The 26,703-nt window shown below is 34.5% G+C and overlaps 1 protein-coding gene across 27 annotated transcripts in view; it reads right to left on the reverse strand.

Annotated features, from left to right (window-relative positions):
• LOC105478710 (CDC42 binding protein kinase alpha) overlaps positions 1–26,703 on the reverse strand; it is a 330,193-nt gene that overhangs the window by 74,300 nt on the left and 229,190 nt on the right. For 13 of the 27 annotated variants that reach the window (XR_011614991.1, XR_011615009.1, XM_011736303.3 and 10 more), the window contains 7 exons: positions 22,743–22,867; positions 16,089–16,194; positions 15,694–15,842; positions 14,015–14,106; positions 11,557–11,633; positions 10,449–10,496; positions 1,539–1,577 (listed from right to left, as the gene is read on the reverse strand). Coding sequence is in view for 25 of the 27 variants with exons in the window: in XM_011736303.3 (XP_011734605.1) it covers positions 1,539–1,577; positions 10,449–10,496; positions 11,557–11,633; positions 14,015–14,106; positions 15,694–15,842; positions 16,089–16,194; positions 22,743–22,867 (636 nt within the window). In the remaining 2 variants the exon portion in view is untranslated. The remainder of the gene's footprint in view (positions 1–1,538; positions 1,578–10,448; positions 10,497–11,556; positions 11,634–14,014; positions 14,107–15,693; positions 15,843–16,088; positions 16,195–22,742; positions 22,868–26,703) is intronic. The other 14 variants (XM_011736411.3, XM_011736395.3, XM_024792004.2 and 11 more) reach the window with 4 other exon arrangements.

The following is a 26,703-nucleotide window of genomic DNA, read 5'->3' on the forward strand; positions in this document are numbered from 1 at the left end:
TTTCAAGATTCACAAAAAATGTTCTAGGTGGCCAAGGCCCCAGAATGTCTGCAAGGCAAGTGAGACAAAATTAATCCATAATAAAATTAGAGAAACAAATCCTAAATTATAACCTTATTAAGAAAAACAAGTAGTTAAAAATTTAGTCAATTCACAGGCTGATGATTTGACCCTAATATAATTGGGCACAGAACATATGGTTTTCCCTTCTAGAGGTTATGTAATGTAATCAACATATATTCAGATTCATTTGATAAATCCAAATATCTAATGGTTTTAAGTCTCAACAATTTTCAAAATAATCAAGCAATCAGTTGAACTAGTAATCTTCCATAAACACAATAATTAATGAGATATCACTTGAATGCAGTTCTACTGGCCATAGTACAAGTATCCGAAATGCTTATTCATTATTAAGCAGCAATCCGAAAATATTATATATGCTATATTAGAGTTATTCAAGTTTATTTTACAACCAACCCTCCACCATACCAGAAAGACAGAACCACAGGAAGCAGGAGGCCACCCCAACTGCTTCCCATGCCTACCACAAACCAGAGAATTCCCTCATCTAGAACTTTCCGAGTCCAAGAATTCTGAATGTAAAGTGTTGATCAATCTCCATGGAGATGACCAGTGAACATTACGAACTTGTATCTGTCACTGACTTTCCTTTTTAATGTTACTATTTTACATAGTATATGAAATCCCAACACTGTCAGCTACCCTGTTGCTTTTCCAATAGGGAGTTATGTATGTGTGTATATGACTAGTGTTGGGATGTAGAAAAATTCCAACTCTGGGCATGTCAGAATCTTGTAGCACAGGGGTAGTGGTTGACTCATTTCAAGTTGAGAAACATGGAGCTAGCATTAGTATAGGAAGATATTTACAGTTTGTTAATAATACATATATAAATAATGTTACTGATATTTTTTAAATCTTGGAATTATGTTAGAATAGAAAGGATTTATTATTAACATTATTTCCGCAGATGTAGATACATATTTTGGGAAATTCCTTTGAACTACATTAGGAAAAAACCCCAAGATTTCTCCAGAACTGATTTACATAAAATTGTAGTCAATCATTAAGATGTATAATTTATTCCAAATCATTTTTGAATTTTGTACAACATGAATTATCAAGTTTTCTTTCCACATAATTAAAATCTCTAAGAAACAATCTACACATTTGCTTACAACAGATTCTTAGGAGCCCATGTACTTTATCTCTGACTAATTTAGAAGGCATACTTTAGGATCACTTTTCCCTTTGATCAAAATAAAAAAGATATCTTATCATTTTAGTAGTTTGGTTGTAGTAATTTATATGAACATTCCTAAAGCTTTGCGGCCAAAGCCAAAAAATAAAAAAACACATAAAAGCAGCACAGCAACAGCAGGAGCAGCAGCACAAACATGCAATAAATGTAATAATATACCACAAAAACATTAACAGGTTCAGCAATCACAGGCAAAAGGATGAGAGAGGGGTAAAGTCTCAGGATGGGTACATAAAGTGCAAAAGTCTCTTACACGTCTGCCTTTGCTAGCTGGAGTACAGGATGGAGAGCGCTTCAACAAAGAAAGGAGAATACAACATGTTACAAATATTTACACACATAAGACTCTCAAGGACTACTATTGTATTAACAGACAAAGTACATAAACATACACAGAAGGCCACCGTTTTGGATAGGCTGAATGTACATGTATTTTTAGGAAAACCTAGAGGATAGGATGGTAAAGAAACAGTTGTTTGGACTACATCTAAGGTTGATAAACTTTTCACTGGCCCATGTACAGTGACCCACACAAGGCTTCATCAAGTGACGGACAATTTCTTTTCTGGAAAGGTTGGCAGTAGCAGACTGGAACAAATGAGAACAAAAAGGATCTAGTGCTCATTTAGTGCTGGCAAACATTTAATAAAATAATGAATTAGCCTGGTCTTAGACATTTACCTACTAAATTTTTACTCTTTTCAAAAATGATTCTTTTAAATAACAAGGCCTAAGTTAGGATTTCAGAATTAAAGATAATATATTAAAATAAAAAGTTATTTGAACAATACTCCATCCTGACTCAACTTCAGCCATAGTCAAAAGAGGGATTTTCACCTAACATTAAAGAATTAAGTAATTAGGAAAAAAGTAACAATTATCTCAAAATATTTTTGTGATGCTCCAGCAGTAGAGCTTCACTAATATGAAATATCTACTTCAGCAATTTCTAACATTCAATCCAACCTAACGTTTATTGTGAGCTTACAATACGTTGGATACTAAGCAGACTTCGCAAGGGACTGAAAGATAAACAAGACATGGAAGTTCACAGACTGGTAGAGAAGACATCATGCTAGCAACAACGTGACAAATGCTATCATTGAGATACATATAAGGTTTGGATGGGAACCTAGAGGAGAGACAGACAAGATTTTCATGGGGACCTAGATGAGGGAACTTATAGACTAGGTCTACAGGAGTTATAGAAGATTTAAGAAAAAAGTGAAAAGTTCAAGAATGAGAAACACTACCAAAAATTCAGTATTAGTGTTACAATAACTCTGGCAGATAAGTAAATAGGAACTACTATTTTTTTTTTTTTTTTTTGAGACAGAGTCTCGATCTGTCACCCAGGTGGATGCAGTGGTGCGATCTTGGCTCACTGCAACTTCCACCTCTCGGGTTCAAGCGATTTTCCTGCCTCAGCCTCCTGAGGAGCTGGGATCACAAGTGCGTACCACCATGCCTGGCTAATTTTTGTATTTTTAGTAGTTTCACCATGTTGGCCACGCTGGTCTCGAACTCCTGACCTAAGCGATCCACCTGCCTCGGCCTCCCAAAGTCTGGGATTACAGGTGTGAACCACCGTGCCCGGCCAGAACTATTATTTCTTTCCATAGGAAACTGGAATGGAAGATAACTTGAACACTGTCCTATGGAGTTAATAGTAAACCAGGATTAGAAGGCCTGGAGAGTTCTAAAGAAGTTTTTCCATTATGGAGGTTAAAGTCTCAGGTTCAAACCTAGTTACTTTTCCTCAGTTATTAATGGGAAGAATCTCTCTCATCTCTTCTTGCCCCCAAAACCAAACGACGAAACAATAAACAAATCAACTCCAACTCTTCCTCTAGCTATCAATTAATCTCTCCCTTCTTCCTTAATAATCATAATAACATTTATTATGTGCAGAGTATATGCAGATCCTTTTCAAAATTCTTTACATATATGAATTATTTTAATTCTCACAGAAACCCTGTAAGGTAGGAGTTATGATCCTAATTTTAAAGATGAAGGCGGATCAACTTGCCTAAGGCTATAAAACTATTAAGTGGTAGGGCCAGGATTCAAACTTCCTCAGCCAGACTTCTGAAAAATGGTATACAATCGCTGTCTGTACTTTCTAAACTTTCAATTAATTTCTAATACAGTGCAATTCAGATTCCGCTTTGATCTGATATTCAGCAGGTCAGTATTTCCGGTTTGTCCTATCTGACCAGCCACCCCTGCCAAACCATCACACTGACCATTCTCCTCCTTAATATTCTCCACTCCTCTAGTTTTTCTGACAGGTACTTTCCTGAGAAACAGCATACTTCTCAACTATTGCTCTTTCTTCGCTTTTGTGGAGTCCTATTCCTTCACCCTTTCTTCAATGGAGATTCCAGGTTTCTGTCCTTGGCTCACTGCTACAACCTGTCCCTTGGGGAATCTCATCCACTTTCAACTCTGATTATTTCCAAATCTCTGTTGCCAGTTCACTCCTCTTCCTTAAACTCCTGACGCATATATTAAGTATCTGACTGTCTGCTGGACATCTCCAACTGGATGTCCCTTAGGAATCTCAAACTTAACTTGTCCAAAATGAAGCTGTCACTTTTCCCTTCTGTTAAATCTTTTAATAATTATTACATATGGGACTGCTTAAACCTAAGCTCCGTAATATGAAGTATAAAGTTGAGAAACACAGACCCTCATTCTGGCCTTTGCCAGTGTCTTCATACTCATTTCTCAATCCCTTCCTCACCCTTTTTGTTTGCCAAGCAAGGGACAATTCAAACTAAATTGAAATCTCCCTCTGCCCACAACCCCGTAACTCCCTGCTCCCTCTCCCCACAAGTTTGCTCTGCCTGTCTAGAATATAATCCTCGTATGTAGTTCTTTTATGATTTTGCTGAACATACTCATCTGTGAAGACCCAGCTCAGGCATTATTTCCTTTAGTAAGCTTTTCTGGATCCTCCTGGGTTCAATCTGAAATCTCTCTTCTTTGTATTCCCATGATATACAATCTTTATCTTTTATTACTGTATTTCCCACATGGTGTTATAGTTATCTGGTTATATATTTGTCTTTCCCATTAGACTGTCAGGGCAGGAAATATTGTATTATGCTTAAGGGCAGGAAATATTATGCTTAAGGGCAGGAAATATTGTATTATGCTTAGCATAAGCCTTTAAACTTAAAAATTCTCAATAAATATTGAATGAATCCTTCTGAACGTCCATAGTACTCATGGCATTTATTGCTAGGTATTTCTCATGGCATTTATTGCTTTCCACATTGCATAGTGCGTAACTGTATAATTATTTTTCTAATTATAAAATAAGCATTTTGAGGTCTGTTTCCACATCTGCTTTGTCTTTGTAGCCATTATGCCCAGTATATTACTACCCATGTAAAAAGTGCTAAAATGTTTAACATTTAAAAAAAAAAAAACTTTTTTGGCTATCTCTACTTCTAAGACTAGAGTCTGGAGTGTGCTAAAACCATGAAAAAGAGTATGAATATCTCAAAATAAATATATTATCACTACACTAAAACAAGTTAAAATGTATCCTGAAACTATCTTTGAAAATGAAGGACAACACATTTTCTAAGCTAATATCATTTAAAGCTAATAATGATGCTATCACCACAGCAATGATTTCTTACCAAAGTGTTTACCTAGAAATTGTCTAATTTTTATGTTTTCAACAGAAAAAGTGAGTTAGAAGAAAACACACCCACACACTTTCTCCCTCATATATACCTACACACACTGTGGTTTTTTATAAACACTGAAATTGAATTCATGGCAAACACTGTAAACCAACACCTTGTCTTAATGTGCAACCAAATACCACTTTAAAACATGTATTTCATATACAGGTCTATGACTTGCCACGAAAACTTTAAGACTGAATATGAAGGTATGCACATAAGGAGAAACCAAAAGAAATAATCTCAGGAGTATATAATTTGGCTAATAATTTTTAAGGTTCAATTAATTAATCCTAGAGGTCTTATTTAATAAAATGCCAAAGAAGAAATGGACTACATAATCATGTCTTTCCCTTTAGATTGTCTAAATATATTATATATGCGATAAAATATATAATATATACAATTATATTCAACATAATATATTGCGTAAGTTGAGGAAAAAATGCATGTAACTTTCTGAAATATACAATCTTCAGGTAGGGTTGTGGTGAATATGTGGATAGAACTTGTGAAAACAAGAATTGAATGAGCAAATTTCAGGAATGCCAAAGAAGCTAGGTCTGATTTTGGTCATAGGATTAAAAATCTTTAAAATGTATTTTTTAAAATTATATTTCCTACCAATTCTCACATAGAATTGACCATCCCCCCAAGTATCGCTGAAACTATGCTGCCAAGCCTCAGATTTCTGTAACTGATTGTAACAGAATGTAAAAGAAACTGGAAGATAAAACAATGTTAAATCAAGAGATAAATTAAAGAAGTTAGAAGCCATGACTGAAATTAAATATTTTGAAGCATCTTAGTAAGATGTTATACAAGGTTAAAACCAAGTCCAGAACTCAGTCTGTCAATATTGTCAGACTACTTGCTGAATGGAAAACAATATTAGGGGGACCAGACAGTTAGGCTATAGACACTGTCTCTGTTTCTTAGTGTCTGACCTTTATATTCCAGAGCTTAATCCTTGATTTACTCTTTCATCAGTATATCAGAGCAAGACAACTCTGAAAAAGCAAGTTGAGTACATTCTCATTTGCCAGGCAAATGGGCAATTTCTATTTTTGTGAACTAGGACTAAATGAACAAAGTATAGAATTATAATTTCATCAAATTCAAAACTTACTTAGCACATATTTAATATATGACAATATGTTTCTCAAATATAAAGAGCAAGCAGCTAATTTATATGATTGTAATTAGTATTATCTATAATTTACTGAAGCCAAGCTTTTTTAGGTTCAGCTGAAAAGAAAATGAACTGAAGAGAGTATAGGAAGTTGCTACAAGCTTGGTGTGATGATCCCTGGATCTGTTACTATTGGGATGAAGGGAATAGATTGGGGAGAGAAACAGGAAAATCTAAGCAGCTGAGCTCCATTTGTTCCTCACCCTGTTTATTACCTAGAGAAAGGGGCTGGGGCTAATGTGGACTAGACAGTCCAGGATTGGGCATGTATGGTTGAAGGAAAATATGAGGGTAGAAGTGGGAATAATTTATACAGCAGAAGGGATCTTGGTATCTCTGTTCTACTGCTTTCTTAATAGGTTGAATGGAAATGCCTTTCTCAAGAGACCACTTATCAAAGTAGTCTCAATGTCTTTTAAAATTAACTCAAACCCGGCCAGGCGCGGTGGCTCACGCCTGTAATCCCAGCACTTTGGGAGGCCGGAGCGGGTGGATCACAAGGTCAGGAGATCGAGACCATCCTGGCTAACACGGTGAAACCCTGTCTCTACTAAAAATACAAAAAATTAGCTGGGCATGGTGGCGGGCGCCTGTGGTCCCAGCTACTCGGGAGGTTGAGGCAGGAGAATGGCGTGAACCTGGGAGGCGGAGTTTGTTTGCAGTGAGCCGAGATTGTGCCACTGCATTCCAGCCTGGGTGACAGAGCAAGACTGCGACTCAAAATAAATAAATAAATAAATAAATAAATAAATAACTCAAACCCTTCTTTATGTGTCCTAAAGAATATTTTACATAACAATGTATCAGCACACTGTCCTAATCCCCAAAGATTGAGAACTTTAAAAAAGTCACTCAAAAATGGGAGAGAAACCTATCCACTCTTAAGAACAGAAGAGTGCCATAATGGTTAAAACAACTGGATTAAATATTTTCTAAGGTTTTTCTCCTTTAAAACTCTATGATTCTACATGTAGAAAAGCCCAAATGCTTACATTCCCCCAAGTTAGAGCAGCAGAGAGTGTTGAGAATATACTCTGTTCTGCCTTGTTGCCTCCTTTCATTTTCCCAAAGGGAAGGGAATGACTGGTATTACATATATTCCTTTTCTTCAAAGCTACTCTTACACATACAAGGACTGGCCAAACAATGTGACTTAAAAAGGAAAGCATCTTGCTCTGAACATCTTCCCACTGTGCCAAAAATTCCAGCATTCATTTGAATTTTAAGTTAACAGGCAAAACATGTGGAAGAAAAATTAGGGGTGGGAACATTTTAACTTAAAACTGTATTGTTTTAAATAAAGTAACTATACTTTTAAGAGGCCTGTGTGAAAGGGTAAAAGTAGGAGTAAAGAAGGTAACTTTGGAGGAGGAAAGGCACCGGTGGTAAAGCTCCAACAAATCAGAGGGCAGCATGAGAACACTGGGTTCCCAGAGACAGAGGGAGAAGAATGATAATATGTTGACACCAAAGGACCTGATTCCTGCAATTTTGCTTAATACTAGCTTTATTCCCTTCTACATCTACAAGCTCCAGCTGCAATTCAAACTTTAGGTCTTCAACATAATCTCCTTTATAGCAATGAGACAGAAAACAAAAAAGAATGTCCAGGAGGATGTGTACTACTCATTAGAGCCTTACTTACTGCAAAGGGCAGGCATATAAGCGTCAAGCACAATATAACTATATTTGGCACAGAGAACAACAGAGAGTTGATGTGCTCCTTAAGAATCCAAGTGTGGCCGGCTGCAGTGGCTCACACCTGTAATCCCAGCACTTTGAGAGGTTGAGGCGGGTGGATCACGAGGTCAGGAGTTTGAGACCAGCCTAGCCAACATGGTGAAACCCCACCTTTACTAAAAATACAAAAATTAGCTGGGCACAGGGGCATGCACCTGTAGTCCCAGCTACTTGGGAGGCTGAGGCAGAAGAATCGCTTGAACCCGGGACGCGGAGGCTGCAGTGAGCTGAGATTGTGTCACTGTACTCCAGCCTGGTGACAGAATGAGACTGTCTCAAAAAAAAAAAAAAAAAAAAAAAAAAAGAAAAAATATCCAAGTGCCTAGCAGAAAAGGAGCTACAGAAGAACTTGAGCATTATATGAAATCTCTTGGATGCTGAACTCAAGTATGTCAAAGACTGAATACTGCTGTTCATCATTCTGGTATGACTCTGAGGATCAAATGAATGAATAGTAACTCTGGGAAGGGAGATCATAGGTACAAACTCTAAAGAGAAACATGAAGTTTGTACCATAAAATATTGGTGGTGGGTAGATGACTGAGTGACGAAGAGCTAAGAAAGTATTTAAGTGAAACTGAACTGATGGACAAGAAGCTAAAGAGAATACAGAAAGGGAGGGAACCAGCTTATTAAGAGTAATAAGTACATTATTACTGATGGCATTACATACACTGTTTCTTTAAATCTTCAAACAACATTATGATATTAGTTCTATTATTATTACTATTTGTCTGATGAGCAAACTTAGGATGTAGAAAGGTTAATTTCTTCCAAACCATACACCTAGAAAGTTGTACAGGCAGGATTTGTGCCTACTTATGCACTTAACCAATAAATTGGGAGAATGGAGCTTAGAAAGCACATGAGTGGGAAATCATGCCTTTTAGGAGGTGGAATATAAATAAAAGATTTGGCAGCTCTTGTGAGCTCAGCTCTTTTATACTAGGAGTTTCCTTGCAGTGCAATAAAATTTACTTTTATGTCTGTACTGAGCTCATGGTTGCATTAATAGAGGGTAGAGGATGAGAAAGGATATTTCTGGAGAAAAAGTAACACTGGGAAATGGCTGTGGGGTACTCAGGCATTACAGGTGGGTGGCAGCAGTGGCAGAGTGCCTGTGAGAGCAGAAACAAGCTGAGGACCTGGCTGGGGTGTGTATTCCTGAAAGATCTGCTGAGAAGACCTCATGCATTTGCCAAAATACATACTGCTCCTAGGTTTTACAACCAAATATATATATATATATATTTTTGTGTGTGTGACAGGAAAAGGGATGGAGAGGACTTTGTTAGAAATAAAAAGATTTTCTAGTGGAAAGAACAACTAAAATAATTTACTCAAACTTCCTTCCCTTTCTTTTTAAGGTGAATAGTATCTGTATGAAAATATCATATTAAGTATTTTTAATATCCTGAGCAGATTATAACATGCAATACCATTGTACATGAGGAGAGTTCTCTTTTCATCACACTATAGAATTAACCAAAGTAATTATTTGTTTCGAGAATAGCAAAACACTTATGAAAATGTGCAAACTTCAGTATAAATATTCCAAACATATTCAAAATCACTTTTTTGTTGCATAATTTTTAAACATCTAGATTAAGAAGTTCCTTTAGCACAGTATTATGCTAACTACTCTTCTGACTATAAGTATCCTAACAAAACAGAAATAATGAAACATTTAAAAATCTTCCCTGGTTTTAGAAACAGTTCTATGCACAGTATTTGCATTTGAATACATTTTATTTCCCCATTTCTCTAAAGATTAATGTTCAACAGGATAATAAATGCTTTAGGACAAGAATTACTGTGCCATTTAATGTGGAATAGAGAGAATGTTATTCCAGAAGTAAAGAGAATGAATGATACACATTTAACAGGAACTTCTAAATTATTAAATTGATAGAATTCAGGAGAGAAAGTGATAATGCAGTCAATTTATAGTGCATATAGTGCATATGTTAACTAAAATCACTTTGCACATCAGAAAAGAAATTCTTTCAGAATTAGAATTTCAGAATTTTTAATTGATTTATTTTAAAATCAGTACTCTATTATTGGCATACAATAAAACCTATTGGAGAAATTAATTAAAAGTAACTTTTTTGATTATACCATCAGAGGTTTATTTTTAACCCACATAGAAATTAAACAGTAAAGTGCTGAAAAGAAAAGTGAAAAGTAAAATAGAAATCACCAGGAAAAATAAAAATAAGCAATTATTTTTATATATACATATATATAAACCAATAAATAAGCATTCTAGTTTTAGAATTCTTACAAAGATTGAAAATACTGGGATTCTACAAGTCAAAGCATTTTTCAAAGTAAATTTTTACTTCATTATGTTTAATACTGATAAATCTTTCATTATATTTAAGATAATAAAGAAGCATATTTTGGCTCACATAAATTTTCAAATGTGGTATTTCTAAAACTGACTGCATTACTAGGCAAATTCTTCAAATCAATTCACTGATCTTTTTTACTGAAGGATGCATTGGTTTGAAAATCAAAGACTTACGTCATCCAAAAAATCAATCAGTGAAGATGAGGAAGAAGAAAAGGAATCCTATTTAACGAATACAGCAGTAAAAAAATAGAAAATATGGATGAAGCAATTTAATAAGAACAAATAATAAATCAAAAATTTTGTAAAACAATTGAAAGGCAAATGACATTAATTCAAATAAATAAATGAGAAAAGCAGTCACTATCATTGTTCTTGAGAAACTTAAGAGATTCATTAATTACTTTTAAAAGAGTGATTCTTTTTCCTTTTCCTAAAGGAACGAAACACAATTCATATACTGTGCCCAAAATGTAATAAAATGAAGCTCATGACAAATAATTAACAATCAAATTAAATGTAAGTACTTTTGAAGTAACAACTAAAAGTAAGCAATGGAATTCCTGAGGCTTGTAAATCTTCCCACTGGAATGTAAGTTCTAGTGGGAAGTACTTTGTCTATTTTGGTTACTACTGTATCTCGAGCACTTACAACAGTGCCTTGCACAAAGCTACATGATTATTATTTGTTGAATAAAGATATAATCACACTTAAATTTACTGAGACAAAAATATACTTGATAACAGTAAGCTGATTTTTTTAAAGGAAAGAATTTAAATACTAAGAAATTATCAAATTACATAATCACAATTTCATTACTGTATGATCTGCCTAACAGGGTCAATGTAATACCTTTTAACAAAAAGCATTTCTTACTGTATAGTTTTTAAAAGAAGAATTGATTTGAAATAAGAATCAGCAATACCTTATTGTCAGCTTTGACATTTTCTCACTTTTTATTGTGGCACTATGCTTTGGAGAATAAAAAAAATTGTCAAATTATTTCAAAAGTTGGGATTTGTTCTGCTCTTAATGTTTCTTAAGGGAAATGAAATTGCTTTTCAATCTTATAATGACTCTCATGATTAGATCTTTCTTAGATGTTTTGTTAAAAAGAGGTGGGATTATAGTCTCCATAAGAAAGCAGAACATATTCCTCTGCTAATATGTTTTTGTTTATTTAAGATTCTAGGTCCTCTCATGTGAGAAGCAATAAAACGGTTTTATTGTAAGTGAATTTTAAATTGACCCCAGAGGATATTTGGCATGTTTAATACTTACTTCAAATTGATCCAGAGCATCGGAAGGCGTATTCAAAAATGCCAAGAAAGAATGCTGTGAGTCTTGGTGCTCTATACCTAGAAGACAGCAGCAACTTTTTTTAAGGCTACAACAATTAAAACTGATTTTAATGGATAACCTTCCCTGTCTGAATCTATTAAAAGCATTTCACAAACTACTGTATTTCAAACCTGATCACTATTATTAACTCGACATTTAAACAAAACTAAAATACACTAGTGTTTCCAAGAATATCACTTAACAGTTCAATTATATCAGTTTCCATGAAACGCTTATTTAATTTACTGAGTTTCTTTCTTTTTGTGTATAGTAAATAATAAAAAAAACACCTTAAATCTTTTGGTAGGCTTGAGAGAATTTAAAAATAGGAGTCTGTTTATATCTGATTTTTCTAAGCTAATTTAACACCAAACAGGCTTCTGTTTTGAAATAGTCTTACCAAAGCATAGAGTAAGCACTAATACAAAAATCCTTTATAAGAAATTAATGCATTGATAAAACAAATACACTTAATTACAAAAAAGCTGTCAATCTGACTTCAGGTATTTTTTTATTGACAGGATGAAGACTCCAAACCCCAGTTTTTCTCAGATGAATTTTTAAAAATTCATACATATCTCTTGACTGTAGCATTAACTTTAAATGCACAATTTCCCAAATAATTCTTAAAACATACAAATAAAAATACCAGGTAGAAAAAAACCAGAAAACAGCCAATCCCACATTTTTTACTTCCATATGCTTAGGAATTGACATCAGCTGATTTGTGTTTTTCATATTACTATCTAATAACACATCTATTAGTATTACTATCTAAGACTATCTAATAACTGATAACATAGTTATCAGGTAAGGCAATATGTTCAGAAATTCATTCAAATATTGAAAGTGTGCCAGACACTGTTCTAGACACTTGGGGACATAACAGTAAATGAAGCATTAAAAACATCCTTGCCCTCATAATGTAAATATCACATTATATTACTGAAGTAGTAGCATACATTATGTTATACAATAAAATTTTGTTCTGCAATATTCAAAATCCAAATTTAAAAAATGTGGTAAACATGCCTTCATAATGTGATAAACTTAAGTCTCCTTCAAGTTTAGGTCTACTCTAAAAATGATACAATCAATGTCATCTGGCGTGCAAGTCATATTCTACACTAGTCTCTCTCCTATTTGCCATTGCGGCCACAAGTTGTCCATGTCTTATGTATTCTTTTTCTTTTCATCATTAAATAATGTATCTCCCTTCCAATTTTCATTAATTAAAACCTAGCTTGATTTTCATTTTGGCATGATGGCTTGTGCTCCTAATCTGAATTACTATTCACTTTTTCTGGGCTCCTTCCTTTTCTTGTTAATTAAGAAATTCAATCAACAAGAATTTATTGAGCATCAACTATCTATAAAGGTTTTTTCATGTTAGCTTCTTTATGTGATTACTCGCTGTTCTCCATCATTTTACATGCAGATGCAGAGACTCCACCAGTTTTATCTCACTGTGTTGCATGGCTGAGAAATGATAGAGAAGTACTTAGACCTAATAAAAAGCCCATTAACGAGTTCGGTATTCAGTGATGGCCGTTGTTAGAAAAATCAATTTCCAATAAATGCATATAAGATATCCCTTTATTTTAAAAATATCTATATTTCTTTTTATTAAATCTTCACATTCTTAACATCCACATTAAGGAAAGTTTAAGAAGTTCATGTAATACAGCTATCAAGCACTCTGACTAAGCTTTAACATGAATGGAAAAATGTTCAAGTAAAGTTTTCAAGAAAATGGTAATAAATCCGGGATATCCCACAGGACAAGCAATTTAAGTGTCAAACTGGAAGAAGACATTAAAATGCCCCCCCAAATTTTCCTTATTGAATTGCTCCATTAATACTAGATTAATCTTTAGCTATTTCATACATTGTTTCCTCAACTATCCTGAAAGTGTATCCCCCCCCAAATTTTTATACATCTAGGCACATAAAAAGTGCTAAGAAATACTTGTTCAAGTACCCTTACTGAATGTTAACACACATTGCCATTGTCAGAGTGATAACCTCATATTATAGCATTTGAGAATATTATAAAGTACATTATAAAATAAAATTTTTTTTCCAATCACAAAAATGTTATTCATGAAGTAGTCCATGGCACTGAAAAAAAATCAAATTTATGGCAAAGTGTCTTTTTCTGTTACTATGAAATCTTTAAACAATGCATATTAAGTAAAACAAAATGACTCAGAGGCCAGTCTTCCAAATGTGTGTGTACGCACATGCATCATATATACACACATGTATTCATAAATGAGTGCCAGAATTGCTTATGTCAACAATTCTCCCACCTATGCAATGAACTGATTCTTCTGTAATAAAACATATTTATAACATAATAGTAAGTCCTGAGTAAGGCAAACACACACTCCCATACCCTTTTCAGATCTAAGCTCTTCAGTGTCCTTTATCAGTTGTTCGATTTCTGAGAGCAGTTCCAAGTTCTTCTTCTCTGAATCTTTTAGTTTACTTAAATAAGGAGAAAAAAGGAAAAATGTCATTTTTATTGCTGGTTACTGAGCCATCTTGGATGTAGCCAAACTTACTTGGTTTAAGTGTCAGGCATGGTAAATTAGGGGACTGTAAATTACGGCAGGAAGAACGAATACAGCCTGCTACCTACTTTCATGTAGATTAACAGTTTTACTAGAACACAGCCAATCTCATTCATTTAAGTATTAACTATGGCTGCTTTTACACTACAATAGTAGAGATGAGAAGTTGTGATGGAGGCTAATCAAAGCCTAAAATATTTACTAAGTGAACCTTTACAGAAAACATTTGCTGACCCTGAACTAAATTATTAAATTTAAAAATGTTATAAAATCAAAGGTTTATTTTAGAATTCTGTTAGACTTTGTTAGATATTATATCATTACAGGCAACCATGAAAGTGGAGCATATACAGGAGTAAGTTTATAATTTTTCAAACTGGCTCATCTTCCTGACTTATGAACAATATGTAAACTCATTATGTCCTAGGTGTAAGGAGAAAAGATCTTACTTATTTCAAATCACAACACAGAGAATGACATTGATTAGCTCTTTACGCTGGGATCAAATTCACTTTCTCCAGGAAAAGTTTTCCCCTCCTCAATGCCACGTAAGCACATTTAAGTAAAACATACAATGTCTGCACTAGTTATAGCAAAAAGCTTATAAACCAAAAGTTTATAATCCGACAGAGGTATCATGTATCTGGCCTTTGATATGATTAAAAAGATTAACAATTGCAGTTTAAGGACTATGAATATACACCATTAAAAACTGAATTCATGGGCCTGCATTTCTTTTCAGGCTTTTGGAACTTTTGATATTCTCAGCAGTCAATGGATTTTCATATTTGTAGTTTCACTTGTGATGTGAAGTTTCTATTGTTCCTCTATGTCACGTAAACTGACTTATTTTGAACCATGTTTATAATCAATCTAATTGTGAATCATTTATGTATTCAGAGTATGATTCACTCTAGTGTTGACAAGAATTGAGGAAATGTGTTCATTAGCTAACTGCTTCAGAGACTGTGGGATATACTTTTTCTAAATACATAAGGAAACATGAAAAATAATAATTATACTTAGAAGATATTATACCATTGTGAAATGTGCCATCAATAGAATTTTCATTTATAAAACACCTAAAAGACCTATGGTAGAGGCCACAATTTTCAAATGATTATATTTTGTTCTCACCATACATTGTACTTTTATACAAATATAATATTCCTAAACATGAGAGAATTTTAGGTTTAATAAAATTTGAGTCAACTAAATTTTATAAATAAGAGGAAAAGTAAATAATGGATTATTATTTAATACTATTAATTCTACTTTATGGACAAGCCAGAGGAAAACAAGGCTATATTAAAACCTCATCACTATCTACAAGGTTTGAAAGCATCTATTTTCATCTATTTTTGAAAGCATCTATTTTCGTAACATATTTGGCCATCATTTTTCTAAAAGAAAGCAATGGAAACTAAACATATAACTTCTCCACAAATGACTCTGACAAACTCAGAAATTATTCTAGTGGGACTATATTATTCAATCTTACCATTCTGTTATGATATTAGATGCTTTAACTTTATTCAACTCTTCTTGGATGGCCTGTTTGGCTCTTATTTCTGCATCCAGAGCTGACTGCAACTCCAGTCTAGCTGACATATCCAGTTTCGCAAAACGACGCATTTTCCAGGGCATATCCTATGAAATAATGACTGTGTTTTTAGTTCCATCCTATTTTTAACATTTAAATTATTACAGTTAACCAGCTGTGTGTTATGTTTTTCTAAACTGGAAAAGACCCAAACTAATCGTTTTCTCATAAAAAACTCTTTAGTAGGCTCAAAGTCTAAACAAACTGATACAAGTAACTGGATTTATTATAGTGTTTTTTAAGTCTCTTTTTTCTAATATGATGAGCCTCCATGCAAAATCATAGAAGCTTACTGTTGCTCGTGTACCCAAGCTGGAATTTCTTAATGCCTCCAATTCTTCAGTCATTTTAGAAGCTAAGGCCTGAAGATACCCTCGTGCATCCTTTTCATCGCTGACCCTAGAATACGTAAAGACAAAGTACAAAAGTAAAACAAAAAAGCTTCAGTGCAATATATGTTATTTTAAAGCTTCCTAAAGAAATAAGTGATAGGAAATTCAAAGATAGTCTTAAATAATTTCTTTGAAAAGGTCTACCATAGTATACTACCTGTCAGCAACTGGGAAGAGGTTTATGGAACTGTTCTTTTTATGTACATGGTAGAGCTGGTGAAGTTTACAAAAGTCCAAGTTAAATAGCTGATAAATTAGTAAAACTTCACCCTTGAAACACAGAATTAACATTCTTTAAATCTAACAATTAACACAGATGCACACATGGGTGAGGTTTTCTAAATAATAAGATTTCTCATTAACTGAATTCCGTCATTTTACATCATAAAAACAACATACCATTCTTAAAACTGAAGTATATTAAATTTAGAAAGTTTAATGTATGATATTCTGCAAAAATCAGGGTTATATTGTAATTAAGCTCTTCTGTTTTCTAAAATGATCACTAAAATAACAAAGAGAGATTAAACTACCAAAACCCAATTTCTACTTACTGCCTTAAGGCTATCTAGCTGATGATACAATTATAATTTTAGATAGAAACTTTTCAAATTATATTTAGTAAGACAAATTCCACACTTTAGAATTTCTCAAGAAAAAGTCTGCATTTCTTACACTTCCCTCAAGCGGTGAGAAGGTGAAGGGAGGAGTCTAGCATATCTACAAAAATCTACAAAAGAGGTCCTATTCTCAGGAAGAATGAAAACCACTGGTATAAAGAAAGCCATACTGCACAAAGAAAAAAAATGGAGTCGAAATTTGCAATGCTCACAAGTGTATTCTAAAAGACTTTGGGGAAGACAATTTGTCTTTGTGCAGGCTGGCAGTTTTCAGATAAAATCCATGTCACTGAAGCTACGAGGAAAGTATATTTCAGGTAAATCAGTATGTATCTGATGCATACAGCAGACATGTTTAACTCCTGAGCTGCTTTAGTATCTCTTAGAATGTAAACTCCTGAGGAGTCAAATTCATATATATCTTAATGAGGCCCTTTAAACGAGGCTTGGTGCTCTCTTCTCTTAGATGGGAGGTTGTCTTTGGAGTACAAGCAAAAGAAAATATGGAGATGCAATAAAACCATTGTAAGAAGTTGTCCACTCTAGGGACAGTTACATATTCCTAGGCTCTATGTAAATGTAAATATTTTTATTGCCTGTTAAAGAAAAATGGTTTTGGAAATTATTTTAAGAATGTTTGTATAGTAAGGGTTGTGTCCTTCTAAAATTATTTGATCACAAGTGACTGCAATCTTTTTACTTAATTACCTGGTATGTAGTATAGAGAATAAATTGGCATGAATGAAGATTATCTTTTTTAGAATACAAAAAGGATACTTAAATGGTAACAATAAAGAAAACTGTATTATCTGTTAAGTGCCTAGGCTAACAGGGCTCAACTAGTGCTGGTTTAGTATCTACCATAGCTCAGAGATCTTAGTTTATGCATATTTCCAAGAAACTGTGAAGTCCAGTATGTTTTATTAACTTTGGAAATCAACTTCTTGTAAACTGACTTTAAGTTATCTGGAATTTTATATGACAATCTCTTTTTTCTAACTTTGCTTTTTATTTACATGTTGAACACATTACATGTTGAACACATTTATTTACATGTTGAACACCTTACAACTGCAATCTTCCGCTAATTCCTAACTTTTGATTAAACCTACTTCTCTTTTTCTTGACTATAGAGAATTACTGATTTGGAGGGTAACTCATGCCATTTAAGTTCCACTGGACGCTAGATCTCACACAGTTCCTTTTCATAATCATTGCTATTTGTCTATTTTTCAACCTCATTTAAAAAAAATATTGTTTCTCCAACCCCAACACTTTTTTTTTTTTTTTTTTTGAGAGAGAGAGAGAGTCTTGCTCCATTGCCCATGCCAGAGTACAGTGGCACAATCTCAGCTCACTGCAACGTCCGTCTCCTGGATTCAAGCAATTCTCCTGCCTCAGCCTCTGTAGTAGCTGGGATTACTGGCACATGCCACCATGCCTGGCTAATTTTTGTATTTTCAGTAGAGACGAGGCTTAGCCATGTTGGCCAGGCTGGTCTTGAACTCCTGACCTCAGGTGATCCGCCCACCTCAGCCTCCCAAAGTGCTGGGATTACAGGCATGAGCCACCACACCCGGCCCTAACACTACCTCTTACTCCTTGCTTCTAAGCCATTTGGTTAAGTTTACTCATATTCCTTCTCTTAACTTTTAAAAAGTTTTAGAGGTAGCTGTCTCATCTTTTATTTGGTTAAATCGTTCAAATACTTCTTAGTAACATAGTTATTATTACTATACATAATCACCCTCCCTACTACACCTTATATTTTCAATTTCATTATTTCCATTGGTTTCTTTAAACATGAACAAACTCTACCAAATACAAAAGTTCCCTGTCCTCCTCACTGACAAACCCCCAAACATCCCATTTTCCCCTCTTTCATTGTTCTACTACATACATGTAAGTGCTGTAGTATTAAACCCTCCATTCACTACTCTATACTTCCTGAAGTCTAATTCCTGCCTCAACTATTTTGCTGAAGCTAATCTGTTAAAACTCAACTACAGAAGGCCAACTTAGATCTATGTGTTCTCTTGGCACATTTAATCCTTCCCTTCCAAGTTCTCTCAAATAATCAATTAGTTAATACTTATTAAATACTATTACATTGGGCACATTAAGAAGACAAAAGAAGACAAATAAGGGACAGTTCCTGAAAAGTTGGTGCATATATTGTAATTAGGAACTTTGATTCTTAAGTCATACAGACCTGGTTTCAAATCCTAGCTCTGGTGCTTACCAGCTGTGTGACTTTGGCCAGGTTACTTCTCTAACTTTGTTATCCCATCTATAAAATGAGGGTAGTAATAATACCTATCTCACAGAACTGGTGTAATAACTAAATAAGAATACATGTGAATTTCCAGCCTAATGACTGGAATACTCTTATGTTTTAATCAATAGAAGCTATTGCTATACACAAATGAGCATTACTGAATGAGGAATGTTTCAAATAATGTGAGTGGATTTAAATAAAGAAAGACAAAGGTTTCATTACTGAAACGCTTTGTAATCATTAAACCCTTCTCCTGGTTCTCCTGCAGAGCTGTTTCATCTAGCTTGTATCATATAGCCCTTACCATTCGCCTTCTTTCTTGTTTCCTTAAAAACATCTCAACCACTTCATTGGCCTTATTCAATAGGAATTTAATTCCCAAATTTACATTTCTAATCCTAACCTTTACGTTAGTTTTTCAAAAGCATATGAGAAACCTCTACTAAGATGCCTCAGGATCACCTCAGTCTCACCAACAAACAAAATAAAATAACAGATAAAATTGATTGTATCATCTTCCCCAAGGGTGGTTACCTCTCTTAACTTTCCTACTTCAATGATGCCATCATTTTCTTAACCACCTTAACTCACAATTCAGGAATACTAATTTCTCCTCATCTCTCACCCTTCATTTGTAAGTAGTATTAAGTCCTATAGATTTTTCTTTCACAACGTCTCCTGCATTTATTCACTTTATTTCCAACCTTACCATCTATTTCATCCTGAACATTACTGTTAAAAGCTATTTGCCTCATCATCATTTTAATTAATACCATTACCTTTGCAAAAAACCTTCTCCATCTTACAAATAAGTGAAGGCAAAATTCTTACCTAGTATTCATGACAATTGTGTTACAGTAATGTTGTTACTCTTATTTCCTACTATTCTTTTACATAAATTCCAATTTGGTCAAACTAGGTGTAGGATATTTTACTAAACTCAGGCTTTTCAGAAAACACAGTCTAGTTTAACTGACTGCTCCCACCCTTCTTGAGCAACTAGTCTGAGATAATTCCCTCAACACTACATTCTTATTTTTAAAAAGTCAGTATCTATTCAATATGTAAGGCATTTATATTTAAGTCTTGTAAGTTATCGCCAGTTCTGGTCAAAATAGTTTTTAAACTTTAAATGTTAAGTTATAAGTTACTTAAAGGCAAGTACTACATTTATAGACCTCTGTATCTCTTATTGTACCAAAAGAATGCCTTATGTGAGGAAACACATTTAAAAAATAAATCTTATGGATTAGCCTATTAATCTAACCTCTCTTTGTAATATTTCAAAGAGAAAACGTGAAGTCCTCTGATGAGCCAATGGTGAGAAGGAAGGTTCCTACTCTAACAGTGGTGAGAAGATGTCCTTGCTCTAAAAGGGTTTCTTATGAAAGGGATATTTCATAGCAAAAGAGAGAGGAGGTGGAGTTCAAGAGCCATTAGAAGTAACTTCACATAAGGTTTTATATACTGCAGTATTTCTTTTATATTAAACTGTTCATTTGTCCCAGGAAACATTTAAGGTGCTGTATGTCATGAGGTCCTATAATCTTGTTTGAGCATTACTTCATTTTTTTAAAGCAGGTTTAGTACTTGTAATCTGAAAATCCAAAATCTGAAATGCCCCCAAATCTGGAACTTTTTGAGTACTGACAAGATGCTTAAATTTTTGGATTAGGGATGCTGAACTGTTAAGTATAATGCAAACTTCCTAAAATCCAAAAGAAATCCAAAATACTTCTGGTCCTAGCATTTTGAATAAGGAATACTTACTCTGTATACTAAACTCAAAAATGAAAATAACTCAGTCTTTCGACCTTTATAAACTTGGATATTGTATCTCACAGAGTTACCTTTCAAGTAGGTAAGAAAGTTGAACAGGGAATATATATTTTACTTTTTCCCTTGGGTATTTGCCAATCTGCTATCTAACAGTCCATTTCTAAATAAGAAGTGGGGTTAATAACAGCTTTTATGCAAAGTGACTTCCTTGTATTTCTGATTTCTGCATTTCGCTTGAATGTGAGAAGTGTATAATGAGTGTTTTGTGGCATCATATAAAACTTTCATCTTCACCCTTTCTATTAACCCTTTCTACAAAGCCCACATTGAAAGCTTCCTTCCATTACTAGAACCACTTCCTGTTCCAGTTCAAATCAGCATGCCTGACACTTGAAAAAATCAGAAGTCTAGGAACACAGGTTTTGACTCTGCCTTCTGAAAAGTCATTTTCAGCTCCACCTTAAATATATATTTGATAACATAAAAATGGAATTACAAATGGCAAGTCATAATTTTTGATATTATAAACTTGGTTAAAGATTAAAGTGGATTTTGCTTCAGAAATGCAGACTTGATGATGTAGATGTAAATTAATGAACCAATAACTATACTGTCTGGAACCCAAATAAATTTCCACAATCTGCATACTCCCTTTATATGCACTGAATAGAAACATTATAAGCATAAGAGCTCTTAATGGAAAAGCATTTGAACCAAAATATGCGTATAGGAAATAAAATTCCCTACAAATGACTAATCTATAAATAAATGATGAAACTACAGGTTGGATATCCTTTATGTGAAATGCCTGAGACCAAAAGTATTTTGGATTTCAGGATTTTTTATGTTTTGGAGTTTGGAATACCTGAATATACATAATGAGGTTACCTTGGCAATGGGACCCAAGACAAAACACAAAATTTGTGTATGTTTTATATACACCTTATAAATATAGCCTGAAGGTAATTTTTTACAATGTTTTAGAATAATTTCTTGTGTATGAAACCAAGTTTTGACTGTGACCCATCACAAAGTCAGGTCTAAAATTTTCCACTTGTGGTGTCATGTCAGCACTCAAAAAGTTTCACATTTTGAAATATTTCAATTTCAGATTTTCAGATTAGGAACGCTCAACCTGTATTTGTTTTGATATAAATTAAACACCTACCATTTGCCAAAAAGGATTTAAAAAGTTAAATAAATATAAAAAGTTAAGTTACCTATTTTTACTTGGAAATACAGTCTTCATTAGATTCTGCTTTCTCCATGTATTATTAAAATATGAAATTTTTTACACGCACCAGAATAATGGTTTAATAAATGAATATGAAGATTACTAACATGTATATTCCAAACGAAATCCCAAGAGCTTGAGAAAGAGCTGATAAAACTAAAATGTAACCATTTAAGGTTTTAAAAATGTCATGTGTGAATTAATCTGGTATAATCATGATAGAAGGTAACAGTACAGTATCTTTAGCTTCTAAGTTTTTTGCAGGCCTTCCATTTCTTAAAATACTCACAAATACAGGAGTTTTGGTCTTAGAAAGAAACATCCATAGGTAGCAGATGAATTCCAACTTTGACTCTGGAGGTGGTAACATTTTCTTAGAAAGTAATAATCAATAATCAGATTACAATGAAGCTGTGTTAAATGCTGGTATGGGACATTTGTTAGAGTTAGGGAACAGAGGAACATAACAGAAAACACATTAGAACACAAATAACAGGTCAATAATAAAATTGTGCTTTTCGGTAACTTATTTATCATAGCTGACAAATGAGATAAAAACCATTATTAGTAGTCACCTGGAATTCACACCAACTTGGCCACATACTCACAATCATCCACAAAAGAACGTTTAAAAGAGCACTCACCACTGAATTATTTCTGTGATTTGGGCTTCCCAATGTGCAACTGATTCTTTCTTGTCTGCTAGATCTTTAACCTCTTCTTCTAACTGCTGGTTGTGTATACTTAAGTTCTCATACAAAGTAGTAAGCTGAAAGGTAGTTTTAAGACATGCATGACTTTCAGGACCAAGAATCTGAGATGTTCAGACAGGTATTGTCAAATTTGATTACTCAACATCATCTACCCAATAATGCTTGTCTTATTATAATAATCCCTTTTGCTCACTGAATTTGGATATCAAGTACTCTGAATTCTCCTGCTATCTTTGCTTTTTTCCTTACATCCTACAGTGACTTGGTTCTGTGAACATTCTCTATTTGGCTTAAGAATTGCCTATTTCTGTGTGAAATAACTTTTTTTTTTTTTTGGTCCAAAAAATGTCTTTATGTCATCTTTTCTTCTTTAAAGAAGCTTATAATTTCAAGTATATACAAAAATGGAAAATATAAATGAATTCCTATGAGCCCCACTACCTAATGTCAACAATGATTACTTCAACATCCATCTTGTTTCACTTGCATGCCTGTTCTTTTTTTTTTTTTTTTGAGACAGAGTTTTGTTCCTGTTGCCTAGGCTGGAGTACAATGGCGCGTTCTCGGCTCACTGCAACTTTTGCCTCCCGGGTTCAAGCGATTCTCCTGTCTCAGTCTCCCCAGTAGCTGGGATTACAGACATGCGCCATCACGCCTGGCTAATTTTTTGTCTTTTTAGTAGAGATGGGGTTCCACCATGTTGGTCCGGCTGGTCTCAAACTCCTGACCTCAGAAGATTCGCCCACCTCAGCCTCCCAAAGTGCTGGGATTACAGGTGTGAGCCACCACACCTGGCCTATACGCCTGTTCTCTTATCCCCTCTTCCTGTATTATTCGGAAACAAATACTAGACATCATACAATGTTATCCATGCATATTGCTGTATGTATCTCTAAAAAATAAGGATCTCTCTTTTAAAATATAACCACCATAGCATCATACTACAAATTTCAGGAATTTCCTAACAGCACGTAGGTAGTAATAGTTCAAGTTTCCACTTACTTCAACATATCGCAAAACTTAAGTTTGTTAAGTTCAATCATGATACCAATAAGAAAACACAGCTGAATGGTTAATGGTTGGAGATATATACATATATATATATATATATTTTTTTTTTTTGAGCAGGGTTTCACTCTGTCACCCAGGCTGGAGTGCAGTGGTGTGATCTCAGCTTATTACAACCTCCACCTCCTGGACTCAAGCAATCCTCCCACTTCAGCCTCCCAAGTAGCTGGGATTACAGCCCAAAAAAATTAGTACCTGGCTAATTTTTTATTTTTTAAATTTTTTGTAGAGATGGGGTCTCGGCATGTTGCCCAAGTTGGTCTCAAACTTCTGGGCTCAAGCCATCCGCCTGCTATGGTCTCCCAAACTACTGGGATTGCAGGCATGAACCAGCACGCTGGGCCCAATATGTCTTTTAAGTCTATTTTATTTACAGGTTTCCCTGCAACACCTTTATTTTTCTTTTGACATGAAGAATGTAGGTTGTCATGGCCAGGCGCGGTGGCTCACATCTGTAATCCCAGCACTTTGGGAGGGCGAGGCAGGTGGATCATGAGGTCAGGAGATCGAGACTATCTTAGGTAACACGGTGAAACCCTCTCTCTACTAAAAATACAAAAAATTAGCCGGACGTGGTGGCATGCGCCTATGTAGTCCCAGCTACTCGGGAGGCTGAGGCAGGAGAATTGCTTGAACCCAGGAGGCGGAGGTTACAGTGAGCAGAGATCATGTCATTGCACCCCAGCCTGGGTGACAGAGCAAGACTCCGTCTCAAAAAAAAAAAAAAAAAAAAGGAATGTAGGTTGTCCTGCAGTTTTCTACATTCTGAATTTTTGCCTTCATTTCTGGAAGGCATTTTTTGCTGTAAATAACATTGTAACTTGGCAGTTATTTTACTATAGCATTTTTAGGACATTCTTTTTCTTCTAAATTCCATTTTTAATTTTTTCTGTTGGGAAGTCAGTTTTCAGTTGAAGTTTCACGCCTTTGAACATAAATGTGTCTTTCTTCTCTGGTTGCTTTTAGAATTTTATGTTGGTTGGTTTCTGGCAGCTCTTCTAGGATTTGTCTAACTGGGGTCTGATTTCTATTAATTCTTTCACTTTTAGGGTTTGTGGTATTTCTTGAATTTGTGGCTAAATGTTTCTCACAGGTTTGGAAAAATTCTGGGCCATAAACACTCTTCGAATATTGCACTGCCACCATCTGTCTCTTCTCACCTTTTGGGAAACCAATTATTTGTATGTTACAAGTTTTCATCACATCCTCTATGTCTTATATCCTCCTTTCTATATTTTTTATTCTTTTGAATCCCTGAGTACACTTTAGTCTAAATTTTTTTTTAAACATATGTAGTCCTTTTCTTTGTTTCTCTCCAATCTGTTAAAACGTTCATTGAGTCTTTTGGTTATTTTATTTTTTGCTCCTGGAAATTCTATTTGACAGTTTTGTAAAGATTCTAGTTGTTTGCTGAAATTCTTCATATGTCTACTTTCTTAAACAAATTACACAATTATCTTAAAATCCTTTCATAAAAATTTCATACTGGGAACTCCTGCAGGTCTGTTTCTACTGACTGCCTGGTTTTCATTTTCCCTTTTCTGATTTTGTTTTTGCTGTTGAATTTTTCTCTTGGTTTTCAATGATTTGGTTGTGTTTGCTGATATGCTTGGTAATTTTTTTCCTGCATGCCACATATCATGTATAAAAATTTTAGATAATTTTAAGACTCTAGATAATATCTTCCTCCAGAGGTTATTTACTTTTACTTTTGGTAGGCAATCAGAGTAAAGATAGATCTTGGAGGCTGGGTTTCAGTTACTGAGGACTTATCTTTCTCACTCACCCTTACTCCTAAAATGTAGGCTTTCAGTGGGTTGAACTGAAAGTCTGAATTATTTACTAAGGATCCTGCAACTTGATAGGCAATCCACTTCCATTTTTCTCTCTCCAGCCTTGTAAAACTGTGGAATACCATGTTCAACTTCCTAGATTCTGAGATTTTTCTGCTTTCATATCTGCAAATGCCCAAAGAGGAAAAGTGGCACTAAATGTTGGGCTCACTGCTCTGTACTATTATTCCCTTTAGGATCTTGGTCAGTAAAGTCCTGGTTTCCTTGTTGTCACTCCAATGACTTCTTACAGATGAATCCTATAAGTGGTATTCATATAGTATTATTTTTAAAATTAAGCTTTATAGCTCTTCTTGGTGAGGTGGTAGGATGTAAGCTCTTCTGTCACAGAAGCAAAAAGTTCTTGCTTTAAGTTTTTAGAAAATTCATGAAAAAGGCTGGGTGTGGTGGCTCACGTCTGTAATCGCAACACTTTGGGAGGCCGAGGTGGGTGGATGACCTGAGGTCAGGAGTTTGAGACCAGCCTGGCCAACATGGCAAAACCCCGTCTCTACTAAAAATAAAAAAATTAGATGGGTGTGGTGGCACATGCCTGTAATCCCAGCTACTTGGGAGGCTGAGGCAGGAGAATCGCTTGAACTCGGGAGGCGGAGGTTGCAATGAGCAGAGATCACACCACTGCACTCCAGTCTGGGTGGCAAAGTGAGACTTCATCTCAAAAAAACAAAAAACAAAAAAAAAACCACATGAAAAAATATTTGCTTACTATTTTATTTCATAGCTACATTTTTTTTTCCGATAAATGGTCTCATCTGCTATTTAATACTACTCTTTTCTTCCTTTTTTGTATGTTTGTAGAGATACTGTGCTAGTTTCTTCTCGATGACTCAACTTTGATGAAGGTGAATTGCTCCTAAAGGATCTATTCACAGGTTTTTAGGGATAAAAGGGCCATGTGATTGTCAACTTGACTGGGCCACAAGGTGCCTAGACATTGGGTCAAACATTATTCTGGGTAGGTCTGTGAGGGT

This window comes from Macaca nemestrina, chromosome 1 (assembly GCF_043159975.1).
Source record: "Macaca nemestrina isolate mMacNem1 chromosome 1, mMacNem.hap1, whole genome shotgun sequence".
Lineage (NCBI taxonomy): Eukaryota > Metazoa > Chordata > Mammalia > Primates > Cercopithecidae > Macaca > Macaca nemestrina.